At 43.9% G+C, this 12,462-nt stretch overlaps 1 protein-coding gene across 1 annotated transcript in view; it reads left to right on the forward strand.

Moving 5' to 3' along the window:
- Nell1 (neural EGFL like 1) overlaps positions 1-11,764 on the forward strand; it is a gene marked incomplete at both ends in the record, with an annotated part of 478,314 nt that extends 466,550 nt beyond the window's left edge. Inside the window, 1 exon segment of the mRNA XM_008853837.1 lies at positions 11,669-11,764. Coding sequence (XP_008852059.1) covers positions 11,669-11,764 — 96 coding nt within the window.
- Between the last annotated feature and the right edge of the window lie 698 nt (positions 11,765-12,462).

Genomic DNA, 12,462 nt, shown 5'->3' on the forward strand with positions numbered 1-12,462 from the left:
CAAAATACAAATTATAGTTTGATAACCCAGTATGTTAAGGCTTCATTTGGTTTTAGTCACACACAGCAGGGATTGCCTCCCAGAGGGTGGTCCACAGGTGTGTGTGTGTGTGTGTGTGTGTGTGTGTGTAAGCCTGTAACTAATAATGACAGTTCCAACGACAAATTTACAGTTTGCATACCTAAAACTCAATAACTGACCTTGAGTAGCATTGTTCTTAGAATGGTCATAGAAAGAATGTGTGGCTTTGAGTTATTTCCCATCTGGCCATGAGGGACAAAAGCCTTACAGAGACTCAATTGGACTCATATCACAGCTAGAAAATGGGTGTGTGTGTGTAAGCCTGTAACTAATAATGACAGTTCCAACGACAAATTTACAGTTTGCATACCTAAAACTCAATAACTGACCTTGAGTAGCATTGTTCTTAGAATGGTCATAGAAAGAATGTGTGGCTTTGAGTTATTTCCCATCTGGCCATGAGGGACAAAAGCCTTACAGAGACTCAATTGGACTCATATCACAGCTAGAAAATGGGATTTGGACTTGACCTGCCACTGTCCAGACCATGTCATCCAAAAGCTTTGGCTTCAGCTGGTGCGGGGTATTTCAACAGGTGGGAATGAATGTGTGGGGAGTTACCAAGGGTGAGATGGCTAAGGTGATGTCCCTCGTATCCCTTCCCTCTTTATCTTCTTCCGTCTGTCTACACTTTCCTCTGCCTACACATCTCAATCTAGTCACCTCCCATCCATCAAAGCTGCTTGGCTGTGGAATGCCGCGTAAATCCTGCACGTGGCCCAAATCCTGGAACCTGAAATTCTTAGTTAACTTTCATCTCATGATGAACTCCGTCTTGGATGAGGCATCTCACGTTCGATCTGCAGTTTCCCCATCTACAAAGTGAAGATACCATGTCTTGAGAAGCAAATTACTTCCAAAAATTGTGCGGGGTGATTTTTAAACATAAGAACAAAATCTGTGGCGTTATTTGGGAATTTCAAAATGGAAATAGGAAAAGAGCTCTCTCCAGAACTGAAGACCCTCCACCCCCCACCAGCCCCACACACCAAATTACTCAGCCTGGGATTCGTATTTCATTCCAGGAGATAAAGTCAGATTCTGTACGGTTATAAAATATTGCTGAAAATCTTTTACCCAAGAGAGTTTTTCAGGATTTCTTTCTTTAAAGGTCTGTAGACTGTAACCTCCAGGGTTGATTTGAGGGTGACCATCAAATGCAGCACAGGAGACCTTCAGACCTTCTTCCTCCTGCTCTGTTGCCCCGTTCTTGGCTAGATAACCCTTAGCCTGTTTCTCAGTGTTCCTGTGAATCTCTGGATCATATTTTCCTTTGCTCCCACAGTTTTGGTTTCTTGGTTTTGTTTCTTTTTTGTTTTTTGAGACATGGTTTCCACATAGCCCCAGCTTGTCAGAAATTCTCCATTGTAGCTCAAGCCAGCCTCAATCTCAAGAGAGCCATCTGCCTGTCCCTCCTGAGTGTGGAAACAAAAGCATGCCTACCGTGCCTCACCCAGCTTTCATAATTTTTATTGCAAATAAAGAATTTTTTGTTGCCTTAGTTTTATGTCATAGGAAGATTTAATTTCATTTTTTTTTATCTTTTTGAGACAGCATCTCCTTGTAGCCCCAGCTGCCCTGGAACTCACTATGTAGACCAGGCTGGCCTCGAACTCACAAAGATCTATCTGCCTCCCAAGTGCTGGGATTAAAGGCGGTCACTACCACACCTGGCCTGAGTTAACTTCTTTTTACTGTAGTATTGAGCATTAAACTCAGGCTTTGCACATCTAGGCACGTATTCTGCCAGCTACCTGTATCTCCAGTCCTTGAGTTAATTTCTTGAGTTTTAATTTTGAAATATGAACATCATTTTATTCTGTTTCTTAAGCTGCATTTTTCTCTTAATTCCTCATCCGTTGCTATAGATATCAGCACTCAAGAAACCCTAGACCCTGGCATCGATGCACACACCAGTTAGGAGAGAGCAGGCTATGATGGAGTTTTAAATTTGGAGAGAAAATACTACATTTATTACATATTCAAAGAGGCTTACAGTCTTTAGAAGGTCTTACCTTCTCAGAGAGCTAGTGAGGGTCACTGTGCCAAGGACTGACTTGGCACATCCTGTCTCCAGTGATACCAGTGTCACCAGTAAACTGTACCATCTCTTCTTGACCTGATGAAACAACTTCTAGCAAGTCACCTAATAAGGGCCAGAGTCGAGGCTAGAAGCTAGACCTTTGCTTTCAGAATCATGCCATAGGCTGTATGATGACGTCCCCGAGTACCTTGTGTATTTGGATGTGCATGATCTACCCCCAGGTGAGGGCTAAATCTTCCTCTTGCTCACTGAGTCATCCGTCCCTCTTCACATGTTTTATTTTTTCTAGCAGCAGAAATCGAACCCAGGGTCTTGCACATACTAGACAAAGCAGTGAGTCACATCTCCCAGTTCCTTCTATTTACTTTGCGACGGGCTGTCACTGAGTTACTGAGGTTGACCTTGAACTCCCTCTGTAGCTCAGGGAGTTCTGAAACCTGTGATCCTCTTGGCTCCGTCCACTGAGGAGGTGGACTACAGACCTTTGCCTCCAGGCCCAGGTTCACATATCTCTACATTTCATAGATTCTAAGTCCATGACAGTTTCCACATGCAGCCTCCTGCTGTGCCTTCCTAGGGAAAGCAACTGCCCTCATTCTTAACGTAACTGGAACTGTGAGAGAAGAAGACAATGTAAGAAATCCTAACTCCTTCATGAGACCAGTGGCACCTAGTGGGGAATGCAGTCAGAAGCCGCGTGTCTTGGTGTGCTCTGTGCTGGCGTAGCAGAATTAAATACATTGATTTATTGTGAATGAACAGAAATTTCCTTAGTGTTCTAAGCCTGGAAAGTTCAGCAGGGTCCAGCATCTGGTAAGGGTCGTTGCCGGCTTAATTATAAAGCAGAAGATGTCTCATGGGTGACAGGAAGGAGGACAACACATCCACTTCTAAAGAAACCACTCCTGCATTCAGAGATCACCCATTCCTAAAGGCTCACAACCCATCCCTTAACTAGTGCTCAACCCTCCCAGCCCATGAAACCCAGTTGTACTGGAGTAATTGTGGGGCACGGCCCTTCCATGAATCAAAGCCTGGGTTGTCACACTGGGCAGTCGTGGTTCCTCTGTCCTCACAGCTGGTCATTCTGAAGCCACTCCTGGTTCTGAGGCTGCTCCCTCCCCAGTCTGCCACACGCTGTGTGTGTTCCAGTCTGCCTGGCATTGATTATCCTTTCCTCCAGTCATCTCGGGCCTTAGTTCTGTGGAACTGCTCCTGAACTTCCAGGACAAACAGTCTTATCCTTCTCTGGACCTCCTCTTGACCAGATGCGGGCAGTATTGTGAGGGTCAGTCAGCCCGTACGTGGTGTGCTTCACATCCGGGTCTTTGCACTTGCTGCAGCCTCTGCCTGCATGGCTCTCTGTTGGGCACCTGCATGGTGCACACTCCTCTGTGGGCCTTTACCGCAAGTCTTCTCTCTGACCAGCCTTCCCTCATCACCCTAGGTATCAGGAGGTTCCTGCTGACAGGCTTTCTATCCCCTGTGCCTCTGGACTTCTGTCCATGTCACTTGTCAGTCTACAACATATCATCACTTGCGTTTATTTTATTTCCTGTCTCTGCTCTCACGAGAATTAGCTCTGCTGTAGTACCCTCACCTGTTCTGCTGCCTTGTGGACCCTGGTTCTCAGAATCATCCCGACACAGAAGCTGTTCTGTAAGCCTCCGTCAGATGACTGCAGGAAGGGCTGCCTGCCTTTCCTCAGATTTACCACTTTTGACATCTTGAATGCTCAGTCATTGGGAAATCATTCCAATACTGCAGGATCCTTGACTTGTAACAGCTGTAGAACTCCCCCAGTTGTGGTAAGTAACATTATCTCTACAAGTGAGCAGAGATAGCCCTCCCTGAGCGAGGCAGGGGAGGTGGAGGAGGCAGTCCTCCACTAATGCAGCAATTCACGAGACTTTCAGCTTCAAGAGAGTAGGAATCATTGAGAGTTAGTCACACAGGCTGTCTGCGGGTGGTACACAGTAGGTGCTTGATAAAATCTTTATGCTGGATTGATTGGACTTGGTCAAATGTTTTCTTCCAATTTCAAGACTCAGTTTATACACAAGACTTTCTCATGAAATCCATCCCATCGTATCTAATGAATTTACTGTATCAGCAAATGTGTTTCGTATTTCACAAGGTCAAGATGTAAAAGAATTAAGAACTGCAAACTGCATCACCTTGGTCCTCAAGGATCTCACGGTCTGGTTAGAAAAGCAGGAGTGTTGGTTTAGGCAAACACAGGTGACTCCACGCTCTCACGTCCCAATCTGTACTTTCCCTGGCCAGGGTGCCCTCTGTGATGGGGTTTTCTCTATAGGTAGAAACAGGAAGTATTTTCAGCCTTGTGGGCCATTGGATGTCTGCCACAAAGATGTCCTTGGAAAACAGTACATAAAAAGTCTTTTCACATAGGCCCTGGCTTTTCATCTTTAAACCCTTTTATTTTCTGTCAGTTTCACGTGTTTATAATGTTTATTTGGTCTTGCCCTGCTCCCTTCTCATTATCCTCCCTCTCCCACTGAAACTCTTCCCAGCAAGTCCCCTCTGTCAGCCTTTCTGGAGTTAAAACCGACATCTGAGTTTGAAGTTTTAGGGTTACTACAGAAGCACTCCCATGTCTTGTTCTATTATAGGCACCTTGGGCTGTAATTGTGAAAGAAAGTCTTGGGGTCACAATTGGATTATACAAATGCTATGGAATAGAGTAGGAGAAAATACAATGTATTATATATTCAGAGGAAATTTTGTTTCTTCTATATGTATGAAGTCCTCTGCATTTTAAAGTTATTTCTTAGTATCTTTTTGTCTGTCTGGTTTTTGAGACAAAGTATCATTGTGTAGCCCTTTCTGGCCTGGAACTCCCTATGTAGACCAGGCTAGCCTCTAACTCACAGAGATCCACTGCCTCTGCCTCTAGAGTCCTGGGATTGAAAGTGTCCCCACCACTCTCAGCTGCATTTCTTACTGTGACAAAAATGTCACTGAGACACAGGCTTAGCTGACCTAGGGACAGAAGGCAGAGAGCAAAGCTGAACTAGACTGCAGAGAAGCTGGGCGAAGACTGGCTCTCAGACCCTCATGTGGCGTCTTCCCGGAGGCTCAGCGCCTTCTCTTTAACCACTGAGCCTTGCACCACGATGTGGATGAGAAATGCGTGTTCATTTTCTTCTTCTCTTCAGCTCCTTCCCTCAGGACAAACTTGACCTGGAAAGTCTCGTTCCATGCCCTTTTCCATCTGGCGAAATAAAAAAAAAATTCCTTCACTCTTCCAGATGGAGCTCCCAGCCAGCCCTGTGAAGCTCGCTGTGTCCACGGGGCACCGTTAATCATGGATCCCCACGTTCCCGAACTCTCTTCTCGCAGACTGTAGCATTTATCACTGTTTATGATGACACGCTCTGCTGTGGACTGTGTGCAGCTCAGGTGTGGGGACAGCATTTCTGACTAGCTGTGGATTTCTTGGTTCTCAGTGTATTGTCTGCACATAGTAGGCAGCAGAGCCCTAAACTGTGAGAGCTCGGTGATGTGCTCCAAACCTAGGATGCACTTAGCAGAGGGGTGACCCTCCACATCTTGTTTGCAGTGGGTTTGTTTTTCTTCTGATGGGTATGCACCGTGAGGGCCGGTGCTGTAGCAGTGAACCAGATTCTGCATGCCAAGCACTCACTGCAGTTTTCTACTAAAAATTATGCACGGTAAAACAAAGTGGAACGTGCTCCCGCAGCCGCTGGCCTGATCACTTTTTATACGTCTCAGAATACAGTGGGGGCTGGAGAGTTGGCTCAGTGGTTACAAACTTGTATTGCTCTTGCCGAGGAACTGAGTTCAGCTCCCAGCACCCATATGGGGCAGCTGATAACTTCCTGTAACTACAGTTCCAGGGGTATCTGATGCCCTCTTCTGGCCTCTGCAGGTAATTGCACTCGTGTGCATGGTTTCCCCTGACACAGACACACATAAAAATTAAGGAAAACTAAATCTTCTTTAAAATTATGGTGTTTGGATTGGAGAGATGGCTCAGTGGTTAAGAGCACTGGTTGCTCTTACAGAGGACCTGGGTTTGAATCCCAGCACCTCCATGGCAGCTAACAACCATGCGAAGCTCCAGTACCTGGGGATCTAATGCCCTCTTCTGACCTCCACAGAATTTGCATAACACAGGTGCATTTGCATGCATGCAGGCAATATGCTCATATGTATACAATACATATGGTCTTTTTGAGACAGGGTCTCCCTGTAGCCCCAGCTGTCCTGGAACTCACTATGTAGACCAGGCTGACCTTGAACTCACAGAGATCCATTAAAGGTGTGCGCCACCACGCCCGGCCAAGAATAAGATATTTTGAAAGAATGGTGTTTAACTTTTTCTTCTTTATTTCTTTTATTTGACAGTTTTATATATGCAAATGATGAATTTTAGCCATTTTTACCTCATCCCTACCCCAGTCCCACGAAGCACCTTCTTCCTCAACAAACCCCCACCTCCTCAGCTTCATCGCTCTTTCATGAGTTTAATTAGGGTGGCACAAGCATGGGTGGAGATTCGACCACAGAGGGAGACACACTCCTCCCCCAGCCACCATTTCCTGTCCAGTAAGGTGGCTTTTGAAGTGAACAGTTATTAACGTATGCAGTGCACCATGGCTATCAGACCAGAATGATGCTCAAAACGGAAGCCATGTGGGTGTTTTATATTATATGATTGACTGGTCTTCTGAGTAATTTTCCCTCATCTTTTTCCACACGTTTTCAAGTTATTTTAGAGGAAGTTTGAGAAGAGTAAATTGAAAAAATCGTGGGGTAAAAGTAACAGAATTTTGGACCCAGAGACATTTAATGAACTTGACAGACTAAAGAGTAGTAAAAATTTCTCAATCTCCTCATGACGACATTTCAGACCGAACATTTGTCCGTCATTCAGGGCTGTCCTGGGGCACATAGTGACATTCCAAGTTACTATAGGACAGTTCCCACCCACCAGTACCACCCAAAATACTTGAAGGACCCTTTGATAGAGCTCACGTCTGAACACAACCAGGAATTAACTACAGAGAAAACCTGGAAGAGATGATATCCTTTGATTATTGGAAGAGCTGAGTTGGGGAACATGAGTTTCAGTTTGAGAAAGGGACGCTGACTGTGGGAACTTACTCCCAAGAGAGGAAAGTGGGTGTGGCGCTGTGTTGGGCCAGACCTGGCTTCACTGCAGCTCTTTACCCTTTACACTTCAGATGTATATTATCAAACCAGCTACCTTCATGGAAGACAAATTCTACATATTATTAAATAAATCAATAGTTAAGTTTAATAATATGATTCCTAACTTATAAATGACCCCAAATTAAACTAGAAATGGGGCCTTGCCTCCTGGTGATGATCAGGAGCTACACTGCCTGTCTCCTGCGTCTTCCTGATATCTTTCCCGTAGGACAGATGGCATAAAATGGGCAGAGAGGGGTCACAAACCAACCCAAGGAGCATACTTCCTCAAGCAAACCAGGAAGGAGGAGAAAGGTGCCTTTCTAACATATGGCACTGAAAATTGTGTGTTCACCTGCAAGAATCCCAGAATGCCCCTAGGAAAGTACATCCCAGTAAAACTTTAAGAGGGCCAGGGGCGCTGTTTAGAATATGAAGAGCTATTCTTTTTATCACTGTGTCACCATGTTTATTGGCTATAGCACGTGATGGGGATTCTTAACACCTGAAAAACCACCTCCTCATTTTCTTTCCCTGATCGCCCCAGTTGTCAGGATTGTTTGCAGTATAAGTGTGCATTCTTTCTTTGGATTAAATCTCCCTCAACTCTGAAGTTTGTGATTCCATTTTCTTGCAAAATGCCAAGAGTTCTTTCACAAATAAATCATACCATTTTAGAGTTGATCTGATCAAAGATCTCCTCCCGGGCAGTAAGTTAATAATAAATAGCACTAATCTAACAGATCAAAGTCTATAATCCCATTGTCCATCTTCAATCAGTTTATGCCGTGGTTCAGATTCTGGACTGCGGTTGACAAATAGTCAGTGTATTAAGTCACAACCCATGGTGCTGAATTTCTCTGCATTTGTAACAGAGTTACAGGATTCCAAGTCCTGTAGCATCCAGATACTGTGAAGGCCCTCAAGTCACTGAGGCGGCAGTGGTGAGCCCTCACTAGTCAGTGGTCTTCACAGTATTGGGATTTTTTGTGTCTTGATCAGTGCTGATTTCTAGAGTCTATGAAAGAAACTGGTTCAAAATAACATAGCGCAGTCATCTGGCAGAGCAGAACCCTGGTGGTAAAAACCAGGAATTGCCTTCAGTTTTGAGGTCATTGCACTTGTTATGTGTTGTACTGGTGGCTGATGTTAGTGACTTGATTCAGCCCTCACAGCACAGATGGTATCATTAATAATCATCGCTACTTTGCTCTTGAGGAGACTGAGGCACAGAAAGGTTAAATATTTTGTGGTAGATCACATAGCTCATAAGTCTAAGGCAAGCATATAGGCCAGAGTTTCCAACAGCTCACCTCTCAAACTATGAAGGCATAGATGGCTGACCTGAAGGCATAGATGGCTGACCTGGCTTCGGGTTTTAGTCCCAGTGCCAACGAGTTACTCTGTACAAAGTGTAGGTCCCCTGTACAAAGTATCAGTCCTTTCCCTTGGAATGCTGGGTTAGTAGTCTAGAAGAATATATATATATATATATGTAATCTCCGTGTGGCTCTAAATAATATGTCTACAATATTTAGACCAGGGTATAACAGCTTCTTTTGAGTCATACCAAGAAAAATTGAATTTACCTTGATTTCCCCAAAGTAAAGTTTTGGATGACAAGGCCCTTCTTTATTTAGTTTACATTTTCAAGTGCGTTGCCATTTTGCTTAATGACCAAGTAAACAATGAGTTCTTTGCTTATTCCGGATAATTTACATTTTAAAGTGATATGCGCCTAGATTTGTGAGACACGTGGGTGGATACAGGCAAAAGTGAAGCTTACCAAATGTCTGCATGGACTGAGCAAGTTCTTTGATGGAACTCACGCAGTCTGGTCATAACGTTGCTTCCATTTTCATTAGTTTCCTTAGCTACTATGGAGCTGTTCAGAAAAGGATAAACTTGTTTGTGAATACAAGCTTGTGAAAAGAGGATTTAGGAGGTGAAGGCGTTTGCTTGAACCACAGCTCTGCAGATAGGCCTGAAAGGAGGTTCAGCTCGGTTTCTGAACCTCATTTCTCACTGGTTTTATACTGGAGTGACACTTGTAAGGCATTTCCACGAGGATGTCTTCAGCACATGTCAAAGTTAAACACCTTGTACAGTAGATTTTCCTTGTCTGGGTATTAGACAATTTGTGCCCAGCCCATACTTCATGGTCACCATGAGGCTGTTACTAAGTGATTTTATATAACAAAGCACTTACATAGTACAGCTGTGTCCAAATATCATGTAGAGTCCTTTACAAATGCTCAGTTTGTCCTTGGGCTGACTTACACACCCGAAGACTATCACCTGGGCCAACACTTCTCCCACATAGTCTCATATTGATGTCTTTGTATAAGGGTCGAGTAACTCAAGTCACACAGCCATGCCCCCTAACAAGATTCACAGATCTAGATGAGATACGTGTGTGTCAGGCAGAGCCTTCTGCTTCCAGCCCCTGCAGACATCTGCCATTCCTGAAGCTTTATCTTAACAGCTTTCCACCTGACAAGAACACTCTGCCGTTCTGTTACTAGTTTTGATGCAGAACTGTACTTTGAGACGTTATTCATGAGAGCTTACAATGTCTGATTTCTGGAGATGTGGAAGGTGTTCTGTGAATTACTCAAGGAAGCAGTCAGTGCCTAAATCCTTTTATGCACAAGTGTCCTAAGATGCTGGGAAATGAAGTTGTCCTTGAATTCCAAGGTCTGTAGCCTCCGCAAAGGAGCTCACAATTAATTCCTGAAGCTGTAAAATGTGAATTTACCCAAGGGATGGTAAATGATGTGGAAAACAACAACATTGTGATAAGTTCCACACCTTTGACTGTGATTCCACTATCTAAACACACTCCATGGATTTTTAAAGCTAGACTAATATTAATTACGTGATGAGAGCAACGTATGGCCAGGGCGTTTTTTTCAGGGTGACGTTGTCTTCCAAGTAAAATTTAAAACTGTTGCTCACCTAGTTCTCAGATGAATGAAAGAAACTCAGTTTTATTCCAATCAACTTCACCAATTAGAAATTTCAGTGATTTTTATCAGTTAGCAAACTAAACTATTGATTATACAGTAACAGTTTTCAGCAGATTTTCCTGGATGGAAGTGATGTAGAATCATAAGAACAGGGGTTTTCCTATGAGAAGAGCTTATAAAATGAAGACTAAGCCACCCAACGATGTGGTAGATGCCAAGATCAGAACATGGCATTGAGCGAAACCAGCTCCGCTGCCTGTTGTCCTGGGCTTCCTGATGGAACGTGTCGGGGGCATGGCAGCTGATTTTCTATAAATGCAGTGGAGCTGTGTTCCCACTGTGTGTCACAGGCAGATTCCTGGGCTGTGAAGTGCTGAATTAGGGTAGGAGAGCTTTGCAAGGTTTATCGGAAGGTAGAAGTCTACACCCTTTCAACCAGTGTTTCCATGTCAAGACACTTTTTCCAAGGCCATAGCATCCTAGCTACCAAAACAGTGTGCTATTTCTATTTTCAAAATATTGGAGGCAACGCTGGGGGCCAACCCCTTTAATCCCAGCCCCCCAGAGGGAGGTTAATCTCTGTGAGATCAAGGCCAGCCTGGTCTAAATAGTTCCAGGTGGGCTAGAACTAGGGAGACCCAGTCAAAAACAAACAAAAACCCTTGGAGCTTAACTATCCAAAAGAAAAGATTAATTGCATTTATTATGTTATCAAAAGTCTGGAGCCAACGCTGGGGGCCAACCCCTTTAATCCCAGCCCCCCAGAGGGAGGTGAATCTCTGTGAGATCAAGGCCAGCCTGGTCTAAATAGTTCCAGGTGGGCTAGAACTAGGGAGACCCAGTCAAAAACAAACAAAAACCCTTGGAGCTTAACTATCCAAAAGAAAAGATTAATTGCATTTATTATGTTATCAAAAGTGTTATTGACTACTGAGAAATCTTTTTGAAAAGTTAAAAATATATTGCCATAAAAGACGTTATGAAAGATATTTAGTGGAAAAGAATAGGTTATAGAACAGCAAACATTGAGAAAGTCTTTGCCCCTAACTCACCTTTCTGCATCTAGCAACTCAGCTTGTGTTAGATGACTTCAAATAAATCAATAATGACAGCAATAGAAGTCTCTACTGAAACCAGCTCTCATTTAGCACATGCCAGACCCAAGCTCAACACCTTACATCCATTATTTCAATTGATTTCCTATAAATCAGTGAAATCATTGTCGTTACCTTTATTTCTTGTTGTGCACAGAAAATTTAAATGTGCCAATACAGAGATGGATTTCCAGTGCAACAAAAAATTGTTTCAGAAGTCCTGCTGTTCATGATTTCTTTGCAGCATTTCCTAAGCAAAACTTTGATTGTTTTCTCCACAGCTTTCTGTGAAGAGGGTTGCAGACATGGGGGAACCTGCGTGGCTCCTAACAAATGTGTCTGCCCGTCTGGATTCACCGGAAGCCACTGTGAGCAAGGTAACTTAGCCTGCTTTGCAGGTGTGTGTGTGTGTGTGTGTGTGTGTGTGTGTGTGTGTGTGTGTGTAAATTTCAGAAACGCTGGAAGCTGTTCCTCTAAGAGAAGGGTTCTGAGTTGACTTGACACATTGTGTTTTGGTGGCTTTCCCAGAGTGGCCCCATTTTCATTGGCTGCTTCCTTCTGAATACAGAGCTTCATCTGCCCTCCTCCAATGTGTGCAACTTAGCAAGGTCAAGTCTTTTTTCTGCTGCAGTTTGCAGCGTGTGTGCGTGCGTGCGTGTGTGCGTGCGTGTGTTTCCCCCCCAGGGCTAATTAGAGACAAAATCTGATGAACTGACCTGCCCAACTTATCATCAGTTGGGCAGCACCCACATGACAGACTTATAACAATCTGCTGTGTGGACAGAATCTAAATTAGCAGTACCTGCTCTTTAAGTAAAGCACACTAAGTAATCCCAGCAGCAGGTTTATGGGTGTGTTTGGGATTTTATTCTGATATTGGTTTCTTAGGAACATTGTCATTCATGAACTAATAACATAAGACAGTTGGTATTAGTGGCTCCCTTTCTGTGCACCCTATTTACACTGTACAAGGAATCTACACTTAGCACTATTTAGTGAAATCTAGCTCTCTAGATGACTGGAAAAGTCCTACTTGTGTATAAGTGAAGTTTGAAGTTTGCACCAGTGTACATGA

The sequence above is a fragment of the Nannospalax galili genome, unplaced genomic scaffold, assembly GCF_000622305.1.
Source record: "Nannospalax galili isolate Female #2095 unplaced genomic scaffold, S.galili_v1.0 scaffold807, whole genome shotgun sequence".
In the NCBI taxonomy this organism is placed as follows: Eukaryota; Metazoa; Chordata; class Mammalia; order Rodentia; family Spalacidae; genus Nannospalax; species Nannospalax galili.